The sequence below is a fragment of the Rhinatrema bivittatum genome, chromosome 11 (genome assembly GCF_901001135.1).
Source record: "Rhinatrema bivittatum chromosome 11, aRhiBiv1.1, whole genome shotgun sequence".
Taxonomy (NCBI): Eukaryota; Metazoa; Chordata; class Amphibia; order Gymnophiona; family Rhinatrematidae; genus Rhinatrema; species Rhinatrema bivittatum.
Window position 1 is genome coordinate 4,414,419 of NC_042625.1, and position 27,916 is coordinate 4,442,334.

A 27,916-nucleotide genomic window follows, 5' to 3' on the forward strand; every position below is an offset into this window, starting at 1 on the left:
CAAAGGGTTTGAGGCAGGCAAGCATGAGATAAGAACAGCTTACGATATCTTCAACACCTCTACTAGAGTGCCTGCAGCTGCCATTTCGGCAAGACGATGGGCCTGGCTCAAATCTTCTGACTTTCTGCCAGAAGTACAAGACAGGCTATCTGACCTATCATGTGTAGGAGACAATCTGTTCGATTAACAGATCCAGCAAATAGTGGCTGAATTAAAGGACCATCATGAGACCCTTAAACAGCTCTCATCGATACCTTCTGACTTTCCCTTAAGACAGCCCTTTAGGAAGGACTCTAAGAAGTCATTCTTCCATCCAAGGAAGTACTATCCTCCACCAGCAAGGTCCCGAACTATGAGGCCTTCCCAAAAACCTCAGCCTCGCCAGGCATGGAAACAAAAGCCGCAAACAGCTCCCCAGCTGGGGCCTGCTTCAGGTTTTTGACTTTTTCCCTTGGAGAGCAGCAGCCTGATTCCTCTGCCAAGCATACCAGTGGGAGGTCGATTGTGCCACTTTCACGGCATGTGGCAATCACAACCGACCAATTGGTGCTAGCAATCATTGCTCAGGGTTACCACCTAAACTTTCTTGCTCTTCCACCGGACTCACTACCTCTGCAAGCATGGAGAGTATCCGACCATTCTGTCCTTCTGGAGCAGGAGGTTTCCCTTCTTCTCCAGTTAAGAGCAATAGAACCCATCCCTCTCTCGCAGCAAGGCCTAGGGTTCTATTCCCGGTACTTTTTGATCCCCAAAAAATCCGGTGGAGTTCGTCCAATTCTGGACGTATGTGCTCTCAACAAGTACCTCCAGCGAGAAAAGTTCAAGATGGTAACCTTAGGCTTGCTTCTACCTCTTCTGCAAAGAGGAGACTGGCTCTCCTCTCTAGACCTTCAGGATGCATACACACACATTGTGATAGCTCCATCTCATCGCAAGTACCTCCGGTTTTTAGTAGGCCCAAAGCACTATCAATACCGCGTGCTTCCATTCAGCCTAGCATCCGCACCACGAGTCTTTACCAAATGTCTCGTGGTTGTCGCAGCTTTTCTCAGGAAAGAAGGTGTTCACGACTACCCCTATCTGGACGACTGGTTAATCAGGGCTCCAACCCAGCAAGCCACTCTGTCATCCCTTGATTTGACCCTACACACTCTAATTTCTCTAGGATTTCTCATCAATTACGAAAAATCCTATTTAGTCCCATTTCAAGCCTTATTGTTCATTGTGGCAAACTTGGATACCTTGCAAGCAAAAGCCTTTCTACCTCAACAACGAGCGCTAACCCTCGTGGCTCTCACTCACCAGTTGCAGTCTCAGCATACAGCAATGGCTCGCCAATTCCTCGTCCTTTTAGGACACATGGCATCCTCAGTCCATGTCACACCAATGGCCCGCCTGGCCATGATGCTCATGCATTGGACTCTGAGGTCACAATGGATTCAAGCTGTTCAGCCTCTGTCGACCATTGTCCACATCACAGACTCACTCCATCTGTCTCTCGCCTGGTGGAAAGATCACAACAATCTCCTCCAGGGACTGCCCTTTCAAGTGCCAGATCCTCAACTCATTCTCACCACCGACGCTTCCAACCTCGGCTGGGGAGCCCACGTGGACAATTTACAGACACAAGGGTCTTGGTCTCCAGGGGAAGCCAAACATCAAATAAACTTCCTAGAACTTTGAGCAATGCGATATGCTCTCAGGGCTTTTCAGGAACGCCAGTCAAATCATGTCATCCTGATTCAGACGGACAACCAGGTGGCCATGTGGTACATCAACAAGCAGGGAGGCACAGGCTCCTTCCTTCTGTGTCAGGAAGCTGCGCAGATTTGGGCAGAAGCGCTCTCCCACTCGATGTACCTCAAGGCCACCTACTTGCCGGGAGTGGACAATGTCTTGGCAGACAAACTGAGTCGTATCTTCCAACCGCACAAGTGGTCTCTCAACCCCTCGGTAGCGAACTTCATCTTCCAACAATGGGGTTATCCCCTGACAGACCTCTTTGCGTCCCCTCAGAACCACAAAGTCGACAATTTCTGCTCCCTAATTCGGAGCGGCCACTCTCCGCCCAGAGATGCATTCTCCCTCTCGTGGGCAACCGGTCTGCTCTATGCATTCCCTCCACTTCCTCTTCTCTCGAAGACTCTCGTGAAGTTACGTCAGGACAAGGGAACCATGATCCTGATAGCACCTCACTGGCCACGCCAAGTGTGGTTTCCCGTACTCCAGGATCTCTCCATCCGCAGGCACATTCCCTTGCGAACGGACCCACATCTGATCACTCAAAACAACGGATTCCTACCCCATCCCAATCTTCAGGCCTTGTCCCTGACGGCATGGATGTTGAAAGGTTAATCCTTCAACCACTTAACCTTTCAGATTCGGTTTCTCGTGTCCTGATTGCTTCCCGAAAGCCTTCCACAAGAAAATCTTATTCCTATAAATGGAAAAGATACACATCATGGTGCATTTCGCACTCCCTTGATCCCTTTTCCTGTCCAATCCCAAGGTTTTTGGACTATCTCTGGCATTTGTCGGAGTCAAGTTTAAAGACCTCTTCAATCAGAATGCATGTCAGTGCGTTAGCCGCCTTCCATAAAGGTGTCGGGGATGTCCCTATATCAGTACAACCCCTCGTAACACGCTTTTTAAAGGGCTTGCTCCATATCAAGCCACCTTTACGTCCTCCGGCCCCTTCTTGGGACCTTAACCTGGTTCTTGGTCGGCTCATGAAACCACCATTCGAGCCTCTTCACTCCTGTGACCTAAAATATCTCACATGGAAAGTGATTTTCCTTTTAGCTATCACTTCAGCTCGCAGGGTTAGTGAGTTACAGGCCCTAGTTACCTATCCGCCTTACACTAAACTCCTGCAGGACCCGGCGGTACTCCGCACTCACCCTAAGTTTTTGCCTAAGGTAGTTTCGGAGTTTCATATTAATCAATGCATCATACTACCTACCTTTTTTCCCAGGCCCCATTCCAATCCAGGGGAACAGGCTCTGCATACCCTTGACTGTAAACGAGCTCTAGCTTTCTATCTCGACCGTACAGTTGCCCACAGGAAGAGCACTCAGTTATTCGTCTCTTTCCATCCCAACAAACTAGGGCAACCTGTGGGTAAGCAGACTCTCTCCTCCTGGTTGGCGGACTGCATATCTTCTTGCTATCAGCAAACAGGCATTCCCTTTCAAGACCGTGTTAAAGCACACTCTCAGGCTGATACAGTACAGGGCTCTCCGGAGCGCACTGTTAGCCTGCTATTGGATGTGCATTTTCCCTTACCCCTTATTCAGTAAGGGGAGGAAAACGCGCGTCCAACCCGCGGCACCTAATAGCACCTTCAACAAATGCATGTTGATGGCCCTATTAGGTATGCGCGCGGGATACAGAAAGTAAAATGTGCAGCCAAGCCGCACATTTTACTTTCAGAAATTAGCGCCGACCCAAAGGTCAGCGCTAATTTCTTCCGGCACCGGGAAAGTGCACAGAAAAGCAGTAAAAACTGCTTTTCTGTGCACCCTCCGACTTAATATCATAGTGATATTAAGTTGGAGATCCCGAAGAGTAAAAAAAGTGGGAAAAAAAAAAAATTGAATTCAGCCCGCAGTTGTCAGGCCGAAAACCAGACGCTCAATTTTGCCGGTGTCCGGTTTCCGAGCCCGTGGCTGTCAGCGGGCTCGAGAACCGACGCCGGCAAAATTGAGTGTCGGCTGTCAAACCCGCTGACAGCTGCCACTCCTGTCAAAAAAGGAGGCGCTAGGGACATGCTAGTGTCCCTAGCGCCTCCTTTTACCCGGATCTACTGCTGGACCTAATTTAAATACTGAATCGTGCGTGCGGGGAGAGCGGGCGTTTGCCCGCTCTCCCGCAGACTTTACTGTATCGGCCCGTCTGTGAGGGCCATGGCAACTTCAGTAGCACACCTACGATCGGGGCTGCCACCTGGAGTTCTCTCCACACTTTCGCAGCCCACTATTGCTTGGACAAAGCCGGAAGACAAGATTCCATCTTCGGCCAGTCTGTCCTGCGTAACTTATTTCCAAAGTGACGTACCTACTCCCTTCTACCTGCCCGGTGGGGTTTAGGATGCCCTCTACCAAATTCCACCCCAGTTGTTGTGCCTGTTGCACGCCGTTGGGTACATTTGGTGCATATTCGGACATCCTCAGCTTGGTACTCACCCATATGTGAGGACTACCATCCTGCTTGTCCTGTGAGAAAGCAAATGTTGCTTACCTGTAACAGGTGTTCTCACAGGACAGCAGGATGTTAGTCCTCACGAAACCCACCCGCCGCCCCCGCGGTGTTGGGTTCATAACGTTATGTTATCTTATTTTTTGGCACTGCCTGTAGCTTTCAAATAAGTCTGAAGGGGGACCCCTGCTGGCTGCAGGGTTAGTGCCATGCTGGGCATGCCCAGTAGGGGCCAGTCAAAGTTCTGGAAACTTTGACAGAAGTTTTCCATGATTGGGCTCCATCCTGATGATGACACCCGACACCCATATGTGAGGACTAACATCCTGCTGTCCTGTGAGAACACCTGTTACAGGTAAGCAACATTTGCTCTTTGATACTGTGCTCCCTTGAGCCAGGGGTGCTACTCTTCAAAGGCTAATGTGATCACCAGCAATTCTTTGTCCCCAATCCCATAATTGCGCTCAGCTGGAGAGAAGCGTTGGGAAAAGAACGAACACGTGTGTAAGGTATGGTTAATAGAATGCTGGCTGAGCACAGCTCTAACACAGTCTGAAGCGTCTACCTCAATGATGAAGGGTCCTCGGGGGTCTGGATGACGCAGGCATGGCTCTTGCAGGAATGCTTCCTTAAGTTTCTGGAAGGTGGATACAGCTTCGGGTGACCATTGGGATGGGTCGGCTCCCTTTCGTGTCATGGCTGTGAGTAGAGCGGTTAGTGTCGAATAGTGGTTGATGAATGACCTATAGTAATTAGTGAAGCCTAGAAATCTTCAGAGTGGCTTGAGACCCAGTGGCAGGGGCCAGTCTCGGATGCTTTTAGTCTTCTGTGGGTTCATTTGAAATCCGTGGCTAAAGACCACATAGCCCAGAAAAGGGACGGACTCCTTGTGAAAAGAGCATTTTTCCAGCTTGGCATGCAACTGGTTCTCCCTTAAGCGTTGTAGAATAGAGGTGTGCATCCGTTTTGCACGTATTTGTAATCCGCAACTTATTTTATCCTATCTGTTAAATACGTGGGGAGGCGAAACGCATCGCGACTCCCCACGTATTAATCAGATTTCTGTTTTATTCGACCTCCTAAATAAAAATTTAAACCCCCCCCCACCCTCCTGAACCCCCCAAGACTTACCAAAACGCCCTGTGGTCCAGTGGCGAGTCCAGAAGCCATCCCTGCATTCTCTCACCCACGTTTGCCGGTTTCATCATGACGCCGATAGCCTGTGTCATAGGGGCTACCGGTGCCATTGGTCAGTCCCTGTCACATGGTCACGGCGCCATGTTGTGCTCCTACCATGTGACAGGGGCTGACCAATGGCACCAGTAGCCCCTGTGACATAGTATGGGCAAAGGCTATCGGCGCCATTTTGAGTCCTGGCATCGGACGGCAGGTCACTCTGGGACCCCCGTTGGACCCACAGGGACTTTTGGCCAGCTTGAGGGGGCCTCCTGACCCCCACAAGACTTGCCAAAAGTCCAGCGGGGGTCCGGGAGCGACCTCATGTACGCCAGCCGTCAGATGCCAATACTCAAAATGGCGCCAATCGCCTTTGCCCTCATTATGTGACACATAGTGAGGGCAAAGGCGATCGGCGCCATTTGCCCTCACTATCGCCTTTGCCCTTTGCATCTCAAAATGGCGCCGATCACCTTTGCCCTCACTATGTCACACATAATGAGGGCAAAGGCGATCGGCGCCATTTTGAGTATTGGCATCTGACGGCCGGCATGCAGGATGTCGCTCCCGGACCCCCACTGGACTTTTGGCAAGTCTTGTGGGGGTCAGGGGGTTTCTGTATGCAGAGATCCTGTGCGAAGTTGAATAGGAATTGTGGAGAAAGCAACTTCGCCAGGTAAAGGTTCACCATGGATAGACAAAAGTAACAATGGCGTTGGCATACAGACGGTGGGAATTCATAAATATTCTACAAGTTGCCGGAGAATAAAGTTTCCCCCGGCTCTGGAGTTTACTAATACCATGGTGTGAAACTCCTGGTTGTCCAAATTAATGGTGGCAGGTAGAGTTAGTGGAGGAGAAGGTGCGGTTAGGCCTCAAGGGCAAACTTAAAGGAACATTTACTAAGCTGCAGTATATTTTTATCCTGGGGATACCTAAGCTGTGGTATTTTTCCCCCTGTTGTTTCCCTAGAGGGAGAAATATTGCAGGATTCACAAAACTGCGGTAATCTTCCCTGCAGCTTTATGAATCCCGCAGTATTTTTCCCCACAGAAAGCACCATGAGAAAAAATACCACAGCTTGGCTACCTCCTGAGAGATTGCACATTGCGGCCCCGCAATCTGGGGCCTTCATGTTTTTAAGTGCTGTATCAGGCCAAAAACTCATTCTCGTAAAACCTCCAGGCCCAACTAGATCACCGGGGATCTGCAGGTAATTGAGGGTGGGCTGGGATAGGGTGGGGAGCAACCTCCAGGGGCTATTTTTTGTTACTTGAGGAGAGGGGTTTGGAGGAAAGGGGTGGGACCTGAGCACAGACATTTTAGCTTAGGTGAGTTTTTAGTTACAAGCACTTGGACTATTTTTCTAATTATTGGAACCTCACTGTCGGGATGCTCTAATTCTAATGCATCATTAGTATCCTTTGAAGATACCTCTCTCCGAACCTTTGAAGATACCTCTCTCCGAACCATGCGCTGCTGAGCGACTGTCTGCTTTCCCCTTTGTTCTAGTTTAAAAGCTGCTCTATCTCCTTTTTAAAGGTTAGCGCCAGCAGTATGGTTCCACCCTGGTTAAGGTGGAGCCCATCCCTTTGACCAGACGTCATCCGAGAGAGCATGGCCTGACAGGACCAGAAGGCTCGGGAGCACTGAATCAAACACCAAGAAGGGCAGAACATCAAGGAACCTGGGACATGAGGAAGCAGAAGATCAAGATGAGACACCAGGACACCTGGACGGGGACCTCAGGCACGAACATGACTTTACATGACGAAACGAAACGAAGAGGAGCTCCACGAAGAAGACCTGACTGAGCTCTGGCAGACAGGAGCCTCCAGAGTGAAGTAACTCCGATGCAAGGCGAAAACGTACTGTGAAGACAGCCCTTTTATAGGGCTAGGCAGGAAATCAGTCCATAGGTGGGGTCAGCCACACTTCCTGTGGCTGGCCCTTCAAATTCAGTGAAGCGGCGCGCCCGCACGCCTAGAGGAAAGGAGCAGGTGCTTGTTCAGGACCACGGACAGTGGCCTGCACAGCGTTGACATCCCTACGTAGCAGCAGGGCTGAGCCTGGAGGCAGGCCTGAAGATGGCAGCGGCTCCAGCCGCTGCAGGAGACCCCGGGGGCAGCTCCAGCTGCTACTCCAGCCCGGGGGGTGCGGCCTCCAGGCTGCAAAGACCACGATGACGCCGGCGGCAGCTCCATGCTGCGATGGAAGGGCAGACAAGTCCGCAGCTCTGGCCGCGGTGAAGAGGGCTCGTCAGGGCGGCCTCTGGGCCGCAAAGAGGGATCGAGTCCGTGGCTCCAGCCGCACAGCAAGGCCCGACCTCGGCGGCGTCCGTGCCACGTCGGGCGAAGAAGAACAGCAAAAAGCAACATGGGGTGAGTGCCTGCTCACGGGGGGACCCGCGGGCAGGGTTCCATAACACGTGTGCAAGTTGGGGATGGCACAGGAACTCTCTCTGAGGAGAGTGCTTTTCTACAGCGGCAAGCCCCGTTCCCGCTGAGCGCGGGAACGGCGGCCATTTTATTTTCAGATGAGGAAGCCGACGGTTCCGAAGATGATGCAGGGGGCTCGCGTTTACCGCCTCCCCCCGTTTTGGCTTCCAATTCTGAGAGGAATGACATTCAGTCGTCTGCAACTGTTCCGGGAGGTTTTCCCCCGGGACTCTCCGGTTTTTCGCCGGAGTTTGTGGTACTTATGCACCGGGCTTTCCTGCAAAGCAGTCAGCCCCTGGGACCTCTCCTGGCTCCTACCCCAGCTAAACTTCCACGTTTGGATGTTTCCTTAGGAGGACCTTCGACGCTGGGACCGCTTCAGCAGTCAGGGGCGTCACAGGCACCCTCTAGGACTCCCGCGGGACCTTCCAACGTTTCCAATTTAAGCCCTCAAGTGGACCCCTCTCAAGACCCAACTGGGAATGATCCCAGTGTGTCGGTCCAAATGGAAGGCGACGATCCACGAGTCCTTAGGATTTTTCAGGCTGAGGAGTTGGAGGGACTCATTCCTCATATTCTTCAAGAGATGGACATTGATCCTCCTCCGGACCCTTCTACTCCTAAGGTTAAACAGGGGGATCCCCTTCTGGCAGGCCTTCGCCCTTTGGCCAAGGCTTTTCCCACACATCCCAGTTTCTTACAGTTGATTTCTAGGGAGTGGGATGCTCCGGAGGCTTCTCTCAAGGTAAGCAGAGCTATGGATAAGCTCTATCCTCTCCCTATGGATTTTCTTGAATTGCTTAAGGTCCCAGCGGTGGATTCGGCGGTTTCAGCAGTAACTAAGAGTACTACCATTCCAGTGACAGGCGGTACTGCCTTGAAGGATCTTCAAGACAGGAAGCTGGAGGTTTATCTAAAGAGGATCTTCGAAGTTTCCGCACTTGGGGTCAGAGCGGCTATTTGCACTGCCTTAGCTCAGAGAGCAGGACTGCGTTGGGTTCAACAACTACTCACCTCGCAGGATCTTCCGGATTCCGAGGCTCAACAGGCGGACAGGTTAGAGTCGGTGCTGGCTTATGGGGCAGATGCCCTATATGACCTTCTCCGGGTCTTGTCTCGCTCCATGGTGGCAGCGGTCTCGGCTCGTCGACTTCTGTGGCTCCGCAACTGGTCGGCTGATTCTTCTTCCAAAGCGCGACTGGGATCCCTGCCTTTCAAAGGCAAATTCCTCTTTGGGGAAGATTTGGACCAAATCATTAAGTCTCTTAATGAAAACGCGGTGCATAAACTTCCAGAGGACAGACCTCGCTCTACCAGGTCTTTCAGCTTCTCTAGAAATCGTACTCGTACTCAGCGTCGAGCAAGAACTTCTAGACAACAACAAACTCCTCGGTATCCCTCCTCTCGTTCTCAGACTTGGAACCGGTCCTTTCATGGGCGCAGATCCGGTAAGGAACCGACTGGACCTCGCTCTTCCACCAAACCAGCCCAATGATGCCAGATGGACCCACGAGACGATCCCGAGGGTAGGGGGTCATCTCTCTCTTTTCTGCAAGGAGTGGGTCCACATCACATCGGATCTGTGGGTTCTGGACATTCTAAAGAACGGTTACACATTGGATTTTGTCCACGCCCCCAGGGACAGGTTCCTCTTCTCTCCATGCGGGTCTTCCCACAAACAAGAAGCTGTTCGGCAGACCCTCGATCGGCTGCTAGCCTTAGGAGCAATAAAGCCAGTATCCGCCTCCAATCTGGGACGAGGTCATTACTCAATATATTTCGTAGTGCCCAAGAAGGAGGGCAATTTCCGTCCCATTTTGGACCTCAAGACCATCAACAGGGCGCTACGGGTTCCGCGTTTTCGCATGGAAACCTTGCGCTCGGTTCTAGCTGCGGTTCATCAAGGGGAATTCCTTGCTTCCCTGGATTTGATGGAGGCATATCTTCATATTCCTATTCATCCAGATTTCCAGAAGTATTTACGCTTCAAGATTCTAGGTCAGCACTTTCAGTTCCAAGCTTTACCTTTTGGCCTCGCCACGGCACCACGTGTCTTCACGAAGGTGATGGTGGTAGTCGCAGCGGCTCTCCGCAGGGAAGGGATCTTAGTTCACCCATATCTGGACGACTGGCTCATTCGGTCAAAGTCTCAACTGCAGGGTGTACAAGCCGTGAACCGTGTGGTTTCTCTTCTACGATCACTAGGCTGGATCATCAATCTCGACAAGAGTCATCTCACACCCTCGCAGACGCTGAATTTTCTGGGAGCTCATTTCAACACAAAGGTGGGCAAGGTGTTTCTGAAACCGGAACGGGCACAAACATTGCGTGCACAGATTCAGCGTTTCTCATCCCTCCCAGAACCCACAGCCTGGGATTATCTTCAGGTGCTAGGGACTATGGCGTCCACAATCGACCTGGTTCCGTGGGCCTTCGCTCATCTTCGGCCTCTTCAGTGGGCCTTGCTGTCTCGTTGGAAGCCGGCTTCAGGGGATTACCAAACAGTTCTTCCAATCCCGGCGGTGACTCGTCTCAGTTTCCATTGGTGGTTAGACCCTCGACACTTAGCTCGGGGAGTGTCCCTGGAGACTCCGGACTGGGTAGTAATCACCACGGACGCCAGCCTCACCGGATGGGGGGCGGTCTGCCACTTGAGTTCCATTCAAGGAACTTGGACAGAGGAACAAAGGAAGTGGTCCATCAATCGTCTGGAGACCAGGGCAGTTCGTCTTGCTCTCCAGGGTTTCTTCCCGATGGTTCGTCAAAGGGCGGTCCGGATTCTGTCGGACAATGCAACAACGGTGTCTTACATCAATCGCCAGGGAGGCACGAGGAGTCGCCTTGTAGCGTGGGAAGCGGAGAAGTTGATGCGTTGGGCAGAGCTCAACTTACTCCGCATATCAGCCTCTCACATAGCAGGCGTCGACAACGTACAGGCAGACTTTCTCAGCCGTCAGCGACTGGATCCCGGGGAGTGGGAACTCTCCATGGCTGCGATGTCTCTGATAGAACATCGTTGGGGCAAGCCTCGCATGGATCTCATGGCCACAGCGGCCAACGCAAAGGCAACACGCTTCTTCAGTCGCAGAAGGGAACACGGCGCAGAAGGGGTCGATGCGCTAGTCCTGCCATGGCCACACCGGATTCTTCTGTATGTCTTCCCACCGTGGCCCCTGGTGGGGAAGGTGTTAAGGCGGATAGAGACCCATCCGGGTCCGGTGATCCTGGTAGCTCCGGAATGGCCTCATCGTCCATGGTTCGGGGATCTTCTACACCTCGCTCACGACGGTCCGATCCGGCTCGGTCATCTCCCACGGCTTCTCAGGCAGGGGCCCATATTTTTCGAAGCGGTGGATCGCTTCTGTCTTGCGGCCTGGCTTTTGAGAGGCGTAGATTCAGGCGTCGGGGATACCCGGAGGCTGTGATTTCCACTCTTCTACGAGCTCGTAAGTCTTCTACTTCGGTTACTTATGTAAGAGTCTGGAAAGTTTTTGAGGATTGGTGCGTTTCGCGCTCTCTTATTCCGAGTAACGCTTCGGTCGCACAGATTCTTGACTTTTTGCAGTCAGGTTTGGAGATGGGTCTCGCCTACAACTCCATTAGGGTACAGGTGGCTGCCTTGGGAGCGCTTCTCCATAATGGAAAGGACTCGCTTCTCTCGGCGCATCCGGATGTTGTACACTTCCTCCGGGGAGTACGACAGTTGAAGCCTCCGATCAGACCACTCTGTCCTTCATGGAGTCTCAACTTGGTACTCAAGGTACTGGGGGATCCACCATTCGAACCTCTACGGACGTCCACCATAAAGGATCTTACGCTTAAGTCTATTTTCCTGGTGGCTATTACTTCAGCGCGTCGCATTTCAGAACTTCAGGCGCTGTCCTGTAGGGAACCGTATCTCTGTTTCACGGACTGCGGGGTATCTTTACGCACGGTACCTTCTTTTCTACCAAAGGTAGTCTCTCCTTTTCATCTCAACCAGTCGGTTGAATTGTCTTCCTTCTCGTCGGAGGATTCTAGATATCTGCGTTCCTTGGATGTCAAGCGGTGTCTTTTGCAGTATCTAGCATCTACAAATGATTTTCGACTCTCAGACCACTTGTTTGTCCTTTGGTCAGGGCCTAGAAAGGGTTGTATGGCTTCCAAGGCTACTATCGCCCGTTGGTTGAAGGGTGCGATAGTCTCGGCGTACATAACGGCTGGAAGACAACCACCGTTGGCTGTTAAGGCTCATTCTGTAAGGGCTCAAGCGGCCTCTTGGGCGGAGAGTATGTCAGTATCTGCGCAAGAGATCTGTAGGGCGGCTACCTGGAAGTCACTGCATACCTTTTCCAAGCACTATCGTCTGGACATACGTGCTCCTGTGTTCGGATCTTTCGGAGATAGTGTCATTCGAGCAGGGCTTTCCAAGGCCCACCCGTAATAGGGAAGCTTTGGTACATCCCACCGTCTGGACTGATCCTGGTACGTACAGGGAAAAGAAAATTATTCCTCACCTGCTAATTTTCGTTCCTGTAGTACCAAGGATCAGTCCAGACACCCTCCCTAATTTTTGGGGGGAATTCTTGTTTGGGGAATGCCTCTGCTCGTCATTACTACTCTTTTCTGTCTCTACTTCTGACATTTCCTAGTTCTCTAGGAAATGATCGAGTTTTGTGTGTTTGTTTGTTGCAAGTTCCATTGTTGTAATTGTTTTTTAAAACAGTTCAATTGTTAATTACACTTTTCTGAACAGTTGTGTTTCTTGATTCCTCCATTTTTCCTCTTTTTGGCTCTGAAAGTCTTGTTACTGAGGATTCTAGCTTCAGGTGTGAGGTCATATAGGACCTCCCCCCTCGAGTTTTTGTTCTGACTCCATCTGCTGGACAGGGGACATAACCCACCGTCTGGACTGATCCTTGGTACTACAGGAACGAAAATTAGCAGGTGAGGAATAATTTTCTTCTGCAGCCTATGGAGGGAGGTGGCAGTAGGGCCTGGTTCCCAAGCTTAGCTGTGCAGGAAGCATCTGTGAGCAGCATGCAGGAGGATTAAGCTGAGAATTGCTTTCTTATCTTATGAGTTCAAGACTTATGTGGTTTGATAAAGTAAAGCTATAGAGACTTTGAACTACAAGGATAATCTGGGACTATGGGGCAGATTTTCAAAGGGGTACGCACGTAAGATACGTGCGTATCCCCCGACAACCTGCCCCAAGTTCTCCCTGCACGCGCCGAGCCTATGTTGAATAGGCTCGGCGGCACGCGCAAGCCCCGGGACGCGCATGTCCCGGGGCTTTCCTGGGGGGGGGGCATGTCAGGGGCGTGTCGAGGGGTGTATTGCAGCGGCACATCATTCGGCGGCGGGGCCGCGGGCATGGTTCCGGCCCGGGGGCGTTTCGGGGTAGTGGCCGAGGCTTCCAAAACAGCTTCCGGGCTGGGGAATTGCACACCAGCCGGCTGGCCAGTGCGCCCGAGTTACACCTGCCTCTGGCAGGTGTAACTTTTAAAACAAAGGTAGGGGGGTTTAGATAGGGCTGGGGGGGTGGGTTAGGGAGGGGAAGGTGCGGGGGGGGGTGGAAGGAAAGTTCCCTCCGAGGCCGCTCCGATTTTGGAGCGGCCTCGGAGGGAACAGAGGCAGGCTGCGCCGCTCGGCGCACGCAAGCTGCCGATTTTGGACAGCCTTGCGCGCACCGACATAGGATTTTAAAGGATACGTGTGGCTACGCGCATATCTATTAAAATCCGCCGTACTTTTATTTGCGCCTGGTGCGCGAACAAAAGTACGCGCGTGCGTACTTTTATAAAATCTACCCCTATGTGTTTAAACCCAACTCATCAACTGGGGAGAGAGCACTTGAACCCATAACTGTGACACCCTGGAATGAGCTTCCGGGGGTGCAATTGGGGAAGCTTCAAGGAGAAGTTGGGCAGAGGGACCATGGATAAACATCCCCCAGAGGCTTAACCAGTGGTTCAATTGCTTATGTAATTGGAGAATTCCAGCCGGATTGCGACTGGGAGAGTGGCCAGTGACACGAACCTGCAACACATAGTATTGATTGAATTTGGTGTCCATCACTATATATATGTGTGTGTAATTTTATAAGATGAGTAGAGAAAGTATGCGTGTTCCTGCATCACAAATATACGTGTGCACTGAATCATACATGTGTACTTTTGAGACAGAAGTACATGGTATTTTATTAACTGTCCAGCTCTCACCGCATAACAAACAGTACTAGCATAAATCTCTATATGCCCACTTATACGTGCAAATGGTGTACTATGGACAGTTTTGAAAGCTGCGCTCAGATTTCTGGATACACCCTCAAACAGCAAAACCATGCAAACAGTCTTCCACGAATGACATTGATAGCCAGTTGAAAAAAGTGGATTTTATTATATATTATATATATAGAAAATGTATATTTTGTCCATAAAATATAAATTCAATTGTATAAAAAAATAAATATTTAAATATTTTACATTCAACATTCTGGTTAAAGTACATTCATGAAAATTATTTCTAGCATGAATCTGTGAATGTGTTTTATTTAACCTTGACAGTTTTTTCTTCTTTTTCAATGAATAAAAAAATCAGCCCCTGAAACATACAGCCTGCATTGCAGAGAAAGTGACAAACAGTGCTCATTCAGAATGCCAGGTTACACGTAAAAGCAGAATGGGGTGCAATCTGATTCAAACCTTGCTCGTGGCCATGTTTTAGGACTTTGTTCTGGAAAAGATCTAATTGATCAGTTCTACATTTTCAGGTGAATAAAGCCACAAAGGTTTGAATGGGTATGTGCATGACTAGTGCAGGTCATACTAGGACAGTGGTAAACAGAGAACTTAAAAAGGGAGGTGAGTCTGAAAAGTGGGACTGGAAGAGATGGGACCGGTCCGGTCCCATCTCTTCCAGTCCCACTGCAGTAAAGAGTGGATTTGCAAGACAACAACCGTCAGTTCTTTTCTTGGCCTTGAACTTTGCATATTATATCATAATTTTATTGCATCTGAGTGCATGCTTACAAATAACCAGAAAGGTAGAACATGACTCTTTACATACTAGAGATGCAATTCATATTTTTTCAACATAAAAATTTAAACTTCTTATGAGCACAATAGAGAAAATAATTTGCATATAAGCCACCTCAGACAAAAACTGTAAAAAAAACAAACAAACAAAAACCAACCTCATTAATAATTAAAATTTTAGTTGCAATTATGTTAATAGTCCTTTTCACTGATTCAGGTAATCTGGTCTAGAAAAATAGCCCTATAATTTAAGAAACCATAAGTGAAGGATCAGCCCAGTGGCTTAGTGATGTTATTGTGCAGGAGATCCAGGTTCAACTCTCCAACCTGAGCTCAACTATTAAGGCCAGCCAGTGCTAGGGAGGTTGTGGAGACAGAGTTTATAGCCATGAGAAGGAAATCTCGGCCACCACAAAACAGCAAAACCTATTGTCTGGCTAGAGTGCAGGGGTCTGCAGAGAGCTGAGACTGTCAGAGTGATGGCTTTGCTAGATAGGAAGGGAAGAGGAAATATCAGATAACTGCACATTAAGGTTCATAAGAGCTAATGTACAACACCGTAATAACATCATGTTTAACAAGCATATTAGCAGCCAATATTAATGAGATGCAAATGAGCCATGCGTTGTCACAGATTTAAAGTATTTGTTAATGCAGATAGTAATATAAAAAATTTACATCAGATATAATTATGTTTCTTGTTAATTGCATCTGCCTTATATTTTGCATGTTTTAATGAGGAATTTTTTACTGGACTAATAATAAGCTATTTTGCATACTTTTGCATCTCATTACCTTATTAGCATTGATTTTGCATTAATACCAATGCAAGCTAGTATATGTGTATTAATAGTGCTTATGGTACTAGAAATGAAGTTTAATACATTGGCCCCATAGTGCTTTCATGCTAGTTACAGCTGGTTTAAGATGAGCCAGATTCTTCCACGCCCCTAATTTTTAAGTCATAGATGAACAGATACGACAGTACAGTAACACAATACATCTAGGTCCAATTGTCTGCAACTCTGACATTGATGGGCCTGCCTAAGGTTATAGCTAGGTCTTCTGGTTTGGGGTGGAATTTTAATTTAGCAAGTCACAGAGCCTAATAGGAGCTCCAAGCTGTAAGTAGCACCAATTTCCAGCAACTGCCAGGACACCACTGTGTCTTTTGTAGATACCGGCAAGCTGTAGGAGGTCAGCATTGCCCGCAGCTTGGCTCTCCCATTAGTTTCTGCGGTTTGCCCAGTGAAAATCTCCAAAACAGAAGCCTTACTTATAGACACTTCATTTTATATTTGCTTGATTGTCTCAAAGAAGATTATGCATAAAATAGTCAAAATTGCATTAAAAAAAAGTTCGGCCCAGGCAAACATGACTTTCCTTAGTATTATAGTGGTTCACATTTTACAGCATACTTCTTCAAACAAGTTTATCATACCCTCCAAAGTATCCTCTTTAAACACTGTGATTATCATAATCACATTCAGAAGGTTTCAACAGACTTCCTTTCCTGAGAACTGTGTTTCTGCCTGTGGGTCAATGTGGTGTTCACTGGTTCTGAGTATAGAGATGAAGGTTGGGTATCTTTTAGCTAAAAATGTACAGAGTCAAATTTTCTTTGTAAATATGTTAAGTGGAAGAGTTCATTCAGCTGCTTAATAAATTAATCTATAACAGCCATGTGAGCCTGTGGTTCACAGATGCAAATGTGTCAGCATGGCTGACTTGGATTTTATTCCTTCTGAGGTAGATACTTGTAATTGTGTAAAAATAATAATTACATATCAGGTCTCCAAAATTTTGCAGGCAAAAGTTTTATATAAATACTATGGTTATGATAATTTGGGAATTATCCAGTGTTTAGCACTGAGTGCCATAGTGCCATATGTTGGAGAGAGGTAAGGGTGCATCTGGTGCACAGAGCTCCTAGCACTCATAGAATGAGTAGAATCTCTGGAAACAAGAGTGGCTGACCAAGAGGAGCTGAAGCAGACAAATATAATAGAGGAGACCTTTATGGACACAGTAAACTGGTTCCACCTGCATTCTGGCAGCCTCTGCTGCTTTGGAGAAGCAAGAATACAAGGTTGGTGGCAAGAAATATTCCTGTAACTGGGACCTGCCCTCCATGTGCTGTGCTATCTAGACTCTTGCATCAAGAGTGCATCTTCAAGGCTGTGCATCCAAGAGAGTAGGGATAGGACTGCTATTGTTACTGAGGATTCAATCATTGGGAATATAGATAGCTGGGTGGTTGGTGGCCATAAGGATCACTTGATAACTTAGTAACTTGTCTACCTGGTGTGAAGGTACCAGATCTCACATATCGCCTGGATAGGATTTTAGAGAGTGCTGGGGAGGAGCTGGCTGGCGTACATATGGGTACCAATGACATAGGGAAGTTCTGGAGGCTAAATTTAGGCTTCCAGGTAGTAAACTAAAATCCAGCACTGCCAGGGTAGAATTATCTGAAATACTTCCATTTCCACATGGAGGTCCCCAGAGGCAAGCTGAGAACTTTTTGGGAAGGAGAGAGCCTATTCCATCAGGATGGAATCCAGCTATTGATGCTAGCAACTAAGCAAGATAGAGCAGTCAATGTACAATTCAGCTATGGAATTTATTGCTGGAGGATGTGGTCAAGGTATTGAGTATAGCTGGGTTTAAAAAAGAGGTTTGGACAAGTTGCTGGAAGAAAGTCCATAAACAGGTGGACTTGGGAAAAGCCACTGCTTACCTCTGGGAGTGAACAAGGAATTGGATCTACTCTTTTAGATTTTCTGGGTACTTGTGACCTGGATTGGCCACTGTTAGAGACAGGATGCTGGGCTTGATCGACCTTTGATATGACCCAGCATGGCACATCATATTTCTTAAATTAATAAAATATATTTTCTGAATAAAGGAAAGCTGTTTTGTTCCAGTTTGAAAGACAGATTAGTTAAAGATAACTGAATCTAAAGACAAATTCATATTGGCCTTAAAACACAGCACGTTCCATAGACTCAGTGTGTGCTGAACTCAAAATGAATCCATCACACAGTGAATAATATTCTTTCCAGTGCCACTTGCCCTATGGTGAAATGACAGATAAATCTTATCAGGCAATGAACATTTCAGCTTACGTTAATCTTGCAGTGCACATTTTACATGATAAGCAGACAGGAGATAGGAAGTTTTCCTTTCCTCTGTGGCATCACACGACAAAGAACAGAAAGTGAGTATGTCCTGCAGTAGGTGCAATAGGTGAGAGAAAGCTCACTTTCTCTCACCTATTGCTTCTTTATTCTTCTCTTTGGTTTCTGTCTTTAAAATGAGAAGCAGCTTTGTTAAATAGCACGCTAAGGCACAAGACCCAAAAGGCTAGTTACCAGAAAAATGTGCCATGGAAACATTACATATGAGTTGCCACCTGATTCAGGTCAATCCTCATAGACTGATTCGCTGCTGGTTTTTACCCATTGCATCACTAGATTTTTAGTCCTACGAGTCTATAGAGACAAAAGGGGTAAAACCTGGACTGACTCAGTCTGTCAGCATTGACAGTCAGGTGTCAGCTGTATACATGAGTAATGGCAACACCAACCTTAAAATTTCAAAGGGCATCCACTATCAAACATAATATAATAAATATCCATAAATTAAAATAAATAAATAACATGAAATAAATATAAATTTAAAATGTCCTATTTGTTATGAGCTTCCATTAGAAAATGTATCATATTGCACAAAAATTTACCAGAAATCTCTAATATTTTTCTTCGTTTCTAATCTGAGACAGCTACTCATAAACTATGTGAAGTATTATGTCTTTCATATGTTGCCACAAACATACATTTCCAAATTGGATGTACAGGGATTTTGTTTTTCAACTTTATGAATTTTCTCCCATCTTTTGATAATAATCCCCCATGACTTTTGCATGGGTTGGGTTTGGGAGGAAGTGGTATTTCGCAAAGGGCTGGGTTAGAGGAACTGAGATATAGTGAGAGTGAAGTCACCCAGGCACTATGTTCCTTGTTTAAATATGAGCAGGCCAAACCTCAAATTTGGTTTCAGGGTTTTCACAGGTTTGCTGCTTCCTGCTCAATTTGAGGTTAGAATTAGAAAAAGCCTTTGCTATATTGTGGATTAATGAAATTATTGCAGTTGGCAGATTCTGCAAGCAAAGCAGGATAATGCATAAAGAATCTTATGTCTTATTGTGCACTGAGGCCTTTATCTTCCTTCTGAATAGAAAAATAAATCATGATACTGTGACAGAACAGAGCTAATTTGCATAGGTTGGTTACCCTGAAAAGAACTCCAGTCCTAAAGGCTTTATTTTAAATTTGCCTTTGGTCATATTTTAAAGCAGCCTTATTATTGCTTTCTTATTTTATTAAGTTATATCAATGGGTTAAATGTCTGAATTATGCCGGATCTTTGTTCCTAAATCACAGAGCAGATGGAGATGCTCCTTTTTGCTGCAAAATTCAGTTCCTAGTGCTTAGCTCTGGTGCAAGAAAGCAGCAACGTTAATGGAAGTGACCAGATGTAGAACACTGAAAGTAGGGCAGACATGTCTGGGCAGAAGAGGCCTGCTGCTATAGGTTGGGCAAGTTTCCTAATGAAATACAGTATTTTTTAATTTAATTTAGCTTTTTCTGGTTGTCAGGTTTTTGAAACCGGACGTCTATCTGACCTCCACTTGAGCAATTTTATCTATAACGTGCACATACTTCCTGAGAACTTGGCAGCCTCTTTTCTTCTTCTGAAATATTTTACTCCCTCTGGTACTACTGCCATACGAGACATCCACATCAGTAACCTTGTATTTCTTGCACAGCCGACAGGTGAGGTTAGAGATTACCCCCCTGATGAATGCCGAACTGTTGTTCAGTAACGCCAATAGGTCTCTGGCTTCTGGATTCAGGTCACTTTGATCTCTGGTGATATTACCAAGTGATGTATTCATGTATGTGAAAACTTTGTACAGTTCGACCATCCTTTCTTTGTCCTTTCCATTCAGGTGGAAGTTAGGGAAATCAATGCCTGTTGGCCTGCAGATTTCATCCACACTTTTGTCAAACCCTTGTCTGGAGACCTAAATGAAGAAGAACAAAAGTATTATTTCCAGCTCATGCAATGGTGCAGTTCAGATGGCCCCTATTAGGGATGTGCAGAGCAAAAGTTTATGTTCATAAGTCCATAAGTCGAAAGGGGGGGGTCATTTGCGGTCAATATGGACATATGGAGAATTCCATAAGTTGAGTCTATGTCCATATGTGCAAATAAAAATTTAAACCCCTCACCCTCCTTAATCCCCCCCCCCCCCCCCCAAGACTTACCAAAACTCCCTGGTGGTCCAGCGGGGTCAGGACGCCATTTCTGACCTCCTTTGCAAGGAGCACGTGACGTCGGCGTCACGGAGTGACGCGGCATCACGTGATTCCCCGCGGGGTCGCTCCGGAATCCTCGTTCGGCCCAAAAGGAACTTTTGGCCAGCTTGGGGGTGTCAGGAGGCCCCCCCAAGCTGGCCAAAAGTTCCTTTTGGGCCGAACGAGGATCCCGGAGCGACCCCGCGGGGAATCACGTGACGCCGCGTCACTCCGACGTGGCGCCGACGTCACGTGCTCCTCGCAAAGGAATTCAGAAATGGCGTCCTGACTCCTCGCTGGACCACCAGGGAGTTGTGGTAAGTCTTTGGGGGGGGATTAAGGAAGGTGAGGGTTTAAATTTTTATTTTGGATCAACAATCGCGATTTCCAACGTATTCAACATAGCTATGTTGAATACGTTGGAAATCCGATCGTTTTCGCCTCATCACTTTTTTAAGTTAAAAAAAATAATAAGTAGCGTTTTACATTTAAGTTCAAAACGAATGCACACCCCTAGCCCCTATACAACTCAGAGACTCCAACTTCAGTACTCAGAAATGTCAACATGGAATTCCCCCTTCCCCGATGTAGCTTAGCAAGAATGATCCCCAGTTGCCATTGCCCAGCTAGCTCCTGATTTGAAAATGGTGCTAGCTGGCCTTGAAGCTGGTGCAATTTTGTTTTAATGGCCATATGGTATACAGCACACAACTGTAAAACAAAACGGTGCCAGCCTCATTTTAAAAACAGAATCTAGTGGGGCAAGAGAGACTAGGGATCTCTTCTAACCCATTTAAACAGATGGGGGGAGAGGGACATATCTTTTTTACATTTCTGCATGCTGAACTGGGGTAGAGGTTTGGCACTGACAGCATTCTGAAACAGAAACAAAAGCCTAATGAATTGAATTTGGGTTTTGTCTTATAATGAAACAAAGCAAGGGTTTTTGTTGCATTTTTCTTTTTGTTAGAAAACAAGCACATCCCTAGGAAAATTGCCTAGTTCAGTTTTATTGGTCAACAATATTTTAATGATCTTTACTTTTTCCACTCAAAAAAAGACTGGGTGTTTTGGTTGCAAGATCTGTGCAAATTGGGGTAGATTCTGTAACATGTACGCGCTCTACCCGGCTCGCGCACATATACGCCTGATTTTATAACATGCGCTCGCAGGTGTGCGCATGTTATAAAATCCAGGGTCGACGCACGCAAGGAGGTGCACAATTGTGCACCTTGCGCGCACCGAGCCGCACTGCCTTTCTCCGTTCCCTCCCCCATATCCTGACCTTCCCACCCCTTCCCCTAACCTTCCCCCCCCCCAGCCCTACTCTAACGCCCCCAAAGGTTTTATCTTACCTTTTGCGCCTGCCGGTAGGCTGCAAGCACACAACCCCTTGACACAGCAGCAATTGTGTTGCAGGCCTCTGGCCCCACTCCCAGACCACCCACCCTGCCCATGCCCCGCCCCTTTTGTAAAGCCCCGGGACTTACACGCGTCCCGGGGCTTTACGAGCGCCGCCGGGCCTTTTTAAAATAGGCCCAGCGCACATAACCTTTGAAAATCCGGCCCATTATTTCTTCCATCCTACTAGAAATACATTTGCATACTGAATCTAGGACTGCACTTTATGACATTGGAAGTCACTTCCAGTAAAATGCTGCAATGCTCTATGTGATCCCATTGAGCCTGAATTTAGAAAGCATTTACACGCTTAAAATTCAGGTTTACACTTGAAACTTGCTACAATATATGCCATTGAATTGTCCACAGGATATTCATGTGTAAGTGCACTTTACGCACGTAACTCCTTTTAAAATTACCTTCATAAAGTACCATTTTATGTCAGTGCCAGTAGGTTGAGATCTTGCCCTTTTTATCCCATAATAAATTGACATAACTGCAATATAAAATAAACAATGACTTGAAAACTGCAGAGTCCTGCCAGAGCAAAGAGATCTTGAGAACCCTTTAACTCAAGAATTGGGAGAGCAATTCATAAATTCTTTAAAACAAACTATTATGTATCATTGAAAAGAGCAAGTTAGGGGCTGACCCAGTGACAATACTGTGTGCTGTCATGAGGAAGCTCCCTGTTTTGATTCCTTGGTCAGCTGGGCTGGAGATGCTGCAGAGGCAATGTCATCGCTCAAGGGTGACACCTAGTGGCTGGATTCCGGGCCCACGATTACAGGGAAGCAGCAGCAGCCCTGGTGCATGGCCCCTGGCCGAGGTCATCACTGCAGTGACCAGACGAGGTCCACTAGGCCCAGGGAGGAATATAAAATCCCCGGGTAGTGTCAGATGAAGGCTCATAGAGCCAGATCCCAGCCCTTGTTTCGACTGAGCTGGAACTACGAAGGAGAAAGAGGAAACTGCCAAGTCCTCCCTGCCCCCCCTCCCCCCCAAAAAAAGCCAAACTTACATAGGTATCATATAAAATGCTTGCCGAGTCGTTTAATATCCTCACTTGACTCTGAAGTTGCTGCCTGGTGTTGTTACCGCACACACCCAAATTTTCACAATTGAGGCTCTGGAAGGTCCATGGCAGTACCCTGCTAACTACCAGCCTTAAGTGATGCAGGAACAAGAAGTGCAAGGCTCCTGTTGATACAGAAGAAGATCATGAGAAGAAAAGCTGCAGCATGCCAGGTGAGACATTCTGCACCCTGCTTCCATTTCACATCAATAGCACCCCGGATTGGCTCCATCTAGTCAGGACAGGTTTGTTCAGTCCCGAATCTATTGTATTTTATGCAAGGCATATAATAGCATAAAACCAGGACTGCATCATCCTATCAGAGAAACCAGAGTCAGCTGGTAAACCTACAAGTGAAAAAACACATTTTGTTGATTCTTGGGGTCTTTTTCTTCCACACGCAGAGAGAAGGCAGATGCTGTTTAGTGCGCTTTTCTTGCATGAAACAATATTAATTTCAGCCCTATTTCCATGACCAACAGTTAATGTCTTTTCACAATTTGTTTTAATGTTCAAGACCCATGACAAGGATTCTATCGTTGATTTGGACTTGATGCCATGGAAAAGGAATAGGCTAGGCTGTCAAAGGTGCAGAAGTGATAACAAAAACTGAAACTGGTAGCTTGTTGTAATGAATGTTCTCGTACATCTTAACTGAAACAAGGCATGCATTTCCCATGGGGATAAGTAGCGGAGCCCTCCAAGAACAGGAGATGGTATAGAGAGTTCCTACTTTTAACAGAAGATAAACTGTAAAATTCCTCTCCTGTACACAATCTGATGAAGGGAACAGACTTCAGCAAAGCCTTGTTAGTCCAGTGATATAGCACTACATACAAATCATTTGCTGATCTTTGTTTCTATGTATTTAAGTGAACTACCAAGGTACCACTTTACTTCATTTCCTATGAATATAAAGCAATGTATCCTTTCAAACTCACGCCGCTTAAGCAGCACAGTCTACACTGGGCCATCTGCTGTTATTCTTCTGGGGGCAGTACTTTGTCTGTACCCTACCTCCACCATCCTAAAGGTTGAGAAATGACGGCCACAAGACTGCCCTCTTACTGCTGATACAACATAGCTAATGAATGAAGTAACATCACAACTTCAGTTACCATCAGATTTCAACTTTGATAAAGGGAAAATATCTAAAAGCAGAGGGCAATGTTATACCTGCATGTATCTTGCAACCGGCATGGGATATATATATACATATATAGATATCCTACAAATAACATATGCCCTTTGCAGTAACTGGATTCATATGTGTGTGTTTGTGAGGCTGGCTCTTGGGAACTTTTAGGGATGAGACCCCATGGAGGCATCTGTGCCTCCATCTCACCATGACTGAGAGCTCGCCAACCCAAACTATCTTCCTATTTCTGATGGTACTAGTTAGACACCATCACAAATAACAAGACTAAAACTACTGCTGTGTGAGAGTTCATGTCATTACAAATCTATATGAAGTAGCACTAAAGAGTTCAATTTTCAAAACCAATTACAAGAGTAAGAAGCAACTTAGCCATGTAAATTGGCCTTCTAAAAATGACCTTCCCTGAATGCAGCTGACAGCAGGCACCTTGTTCCACAATGCAGACTTTTAGCCACATTATGGGGAAACATTCCCAGGGAATTGGTAGGGGAAGAGAATAACAGGTGTAGGTTATATTTTCCACTGTGCACATCTTATTGTGCATTAAAAAAAAGGAATCCTCAGAAAAAGCAAGTACAAATGTCTGCTGGTATTTTGTACCCAAAGCAAGTTTAACAGCAAAAGTACGAGGCTGCATTCACTTTTTAAACTTGGGGCAAAAACCAAACAAACCGAAAACACACATACACAGGCTTTCTCCCAAAATGCACAGGGTTGAAAACCATCTTCACAATGTTTTTCCTCAAATTAACCAGTGCTGCTATAGTTGCTGCTCTCTTCATAGCCTTCTAGCTCTGCAAAGTCCGATTCAGGGCTTTGGCACTCCTAGTCCTAGGCATTGTTGTTGCTATTGCTCCCCCACCCCCAGACTAAGGTCTGACACCAGGGAGCAGGATGTCTAAGGCACAGCCCCACAACTTGCTGCCCCAGCTCAGATTGTGGCAAAAGTTGGAAACTTGTGAAGCCACTGACAAACATTTCCATCTTTTTTTATTATATTGTAAAAATTAAGAAATTTTCCAAACTTGCTTCTGTATAATTTATTTTTTATTGGGTTAGGAAAAGTAGCAGAGCAGGGACAAGATCTTGGGGATGGGCAGAAGGGAAGGAGAGAGAGAGGACCGGGGATGGGGAGAGAAAAAGAGGATGATGAGGAATAGGGTGAGGAGAAAGTGAAAGGACTAGGGATAGGAGGGAGAGTATGAGAAATAAAGAGGACTGGGCATGGGGGAAGAAACAGAAAGGAAGGGATGGGGAGGATCGAAGAACGGGGAAAATCAGGAATCTGGGATGGGAGAAAAGGATGGAGGGAGTGTTTGGGACTGAGGAAGGGGAGGAGGGTGTAGGATATATTGAGGGTGGGTTCCAGGATGTGGGGCATAGAATTCTAACTCAAGGAAGAGAGAACCCGGATTTCAGCGGTGGGAGAGGAAAAGAAGAGGCAGGTGTCCCGATTGTGCTCCTATCTCTAACCTCTCAATCTGGCACTCGCAGCAATACCAATCCCTTGGCTCGCACACACACAGACCCTGCCCCTTTTTCCTCTAGCTGATCCACTCCCAGCTCCCAATGATCCCCATTCAGCCACTCCTAACCTTACCAAAATGATTCCCCCCCCCCCCCCATTTGCTCTGTGTGCTTCATACTTACCCCTTCTCATCCTGTTCCCTGCATGCTGCTTGGGAAGGGAGGGGTCGCATCAGGAAACAGAGGACTGTTCTTTGCTAAGTGAGATTCAGCACAGCTGGAAGGCAACAAATCTTCAGTCAGCCTGCTGCCCCCTCCCTGCCCCCCCCAGATTTTTGCTCCCCTAGGTACAGGCCTAGTTGGCTACAGACAAATCCAAGGCCTTTAGCTAAGTGTTTTCCAGGTTGCTGGAATACAGATTCTGAATACAGAGGATAATAAAAAGTAGGCTCGCTCTTTATTTCTGTTAGCTACCAAAGGATGGTTGAATTAGCCAAGTTGGCCAGACACTTAGGGGTGAATTTTAATAGAGTTGCTCGCATTAAAAGGCCCATCTCCACAAGTATCTGGGCCGAGTAAAAACAACTCGTATTTTAGAACGGCCCAATTGTGTGCATATATGCACATGCATGAGCTATCCAATGTGGTGGAGTTAGGGTATGTTAGGAGTGTTCCAGGGCGAGGGTCAACATTTACGCACGTAAATCCAAATTTTAAATCCCACTCCCTCAGTGCGCATCAGGCTGTTACCTGCTCTTGATGAGGTGTAAGTCTGAAGAAAACTCGTTTTAGGCCTAAAATGACTAGGTGAGGGGTCTGGATAACCTACAAATAGGCTGGGCAACCTGGTGGACTAGTAGGTCAAATTGGGTATTTCCTTCACTGGTGCATGTTTTAAAGTCTGCTTAGCCACGGGTGTTAAAGCTGATAAATTCTTAGGGAAGATATGCGATTAACGTTTGCTCGCGTAACTGCTTAAAATTAGGAGCACACATACGCACGCTAGGTGTATTTTAAATAGTACACACGCACTTGTGCAGACAATTTAAAATTCTTGCGTTTGCGAGCTCACGCATGCATAGGTAAACATATGGGCGCTCGTACATGCATAGGTAACTATATAGGTGCTCGCGCATGCATAGGTAAATATACAGGTGCTCGCGCATACATAGGTAAATATGTGGGCGCTCGTGCATGCATGGGTAAATGTATGGGCACCCGCTCTTGTTTTAAAGTTGCTGTCTTAGGCATCAGTGGCAGGAAATGCTTCAGGCATTTTCCTCAGGTCAGCTCTTCGTGAACCAATTTCAGGTTCATGACATGTCAATTTGGTTTGTGTTTTAGATTAGAGTTTTGTGTCCAGGGCAACATTTTATTGCTGCTTGAAACTGCCTGCCCAATGCAGTCATGCCTTTAACCACATTGGTATAAAATTCCACTTGATAAAACATTGCTTAGATAGGGTAATACATATTGTGCTATAAATTCTTCTAAGATCAGAGCCAGAACTTGTGACTTGAGCAGCTATTGATGAGTTTTCTATATCCAGTGATGGCACAAGTTTTTTCCATGCTGAGAGTATTGCCAGTGATAAGCACATACTTGGAATTTGCTTTCCCAGCACTACCACAATATTATGTAAAAAAGTAAAACATCAGCTTATTTTTCCCATTGACTCAGAATGGAAGAATCCCTGAAGAAATTGCACCCAGGCTCCCTGACCTCACAAAGTGAATGAGCAGGGGCTTGCCTACAAACTTATTCTTGGTCCTAGTAGAATCTATAGCCTTGTAGAATAGACACTAACACTCTCAAACAAAACTCTGAAACACTCATGGTCCTGTCTAGCCAGAAAAGTTTTGTTCCTAAAATGAATAGTGACAGGTTCAAAGCATTTACAACTCACATTTCTCATTTTCTTTGTCAGACAGAAAGCTGAAAGAATTCAGTACCCTCTAGGAAATATTTGGTAAGTTCACTTTAGCCTGAGGTTGGTTGCATCAAGTGTGCCAGAGAGGCAATAAAGAATGTACTACAGTACTGCCAAGAAGTCTCCATGAATTTGCGTGACACTGATAGCTTTATCATTAACAGCAGACGATTATACCCATTGCCAACTTAATGGCTTAATTCAGAGCAGAGTAAAAACTTGTCCAAAATAGTTTCTTGATAGATTCAAAGAATCAGCAAGCCCAGTCAGACTTGAAAAACATGAATTTACCTGCTAGCAAGAACTTCATTGTCTGCAGCTTATCCTTGTAGGCAAATTGTTGGTAGCTGGTGCTGTAGCAGAGCAGATTCAGTGTTTCATGTTGAAATTGGGAAATTTGCCTCATTATATACTGAAGTCACTTAGAAAAAAAATCATTTATAGCCCTCCCAGTAGTGACTCGCTCAAGCAGGAAGTAAAAGTGGAAACTATGAATGAGGGTTTTTTTTCTTCCAAGAAGCACTGTACAATATTTTGTATTTCATTAGGCATGAATTAAGTTGTGGTGAGAGTGGTTTTCCTGCCTCATTTACCTTTACTTCATCACATCCAATTTACTGCCAAAAGAGGAGTTAAGAAAGCAAGAAATGAAAATAGACCAGTGTGTTTAAAACTAGCTAGTTCTTAAAGG

At 46.7% G+C, this 27,916-nt stretch overlaps 1 protein-coding gene across 1 annotated transcript; it reads right to left on the reverse strand.

Annotated features, from left to right (window-relative positions):
* Positions 1–14,187: 14,187 nt before the first annotated feature.
* Positions 14,188–27,631, reverse strand: LIF (LIF interleukin 6 family cytokine). Its single transcript, XM_029571211.1, has 3 exons — positions 27,517–27,631; positions 22,616–22,794; positions 14,188–19,919 (listed from the first exon to the last, which is right to left on the reverse strand). The coding sequence occupies exons 1-3, from the start codon at positions 27,629–27,631 to the stop codon at positions 19,509–19,511; spliced, it is 705 nt and encodes a 234-aa protein (XP_029427071.1). The 3' UTR covers positions 14,188–19,508.
* Positions 27,632–27,916: the final 285 nt, after the last annotated feature.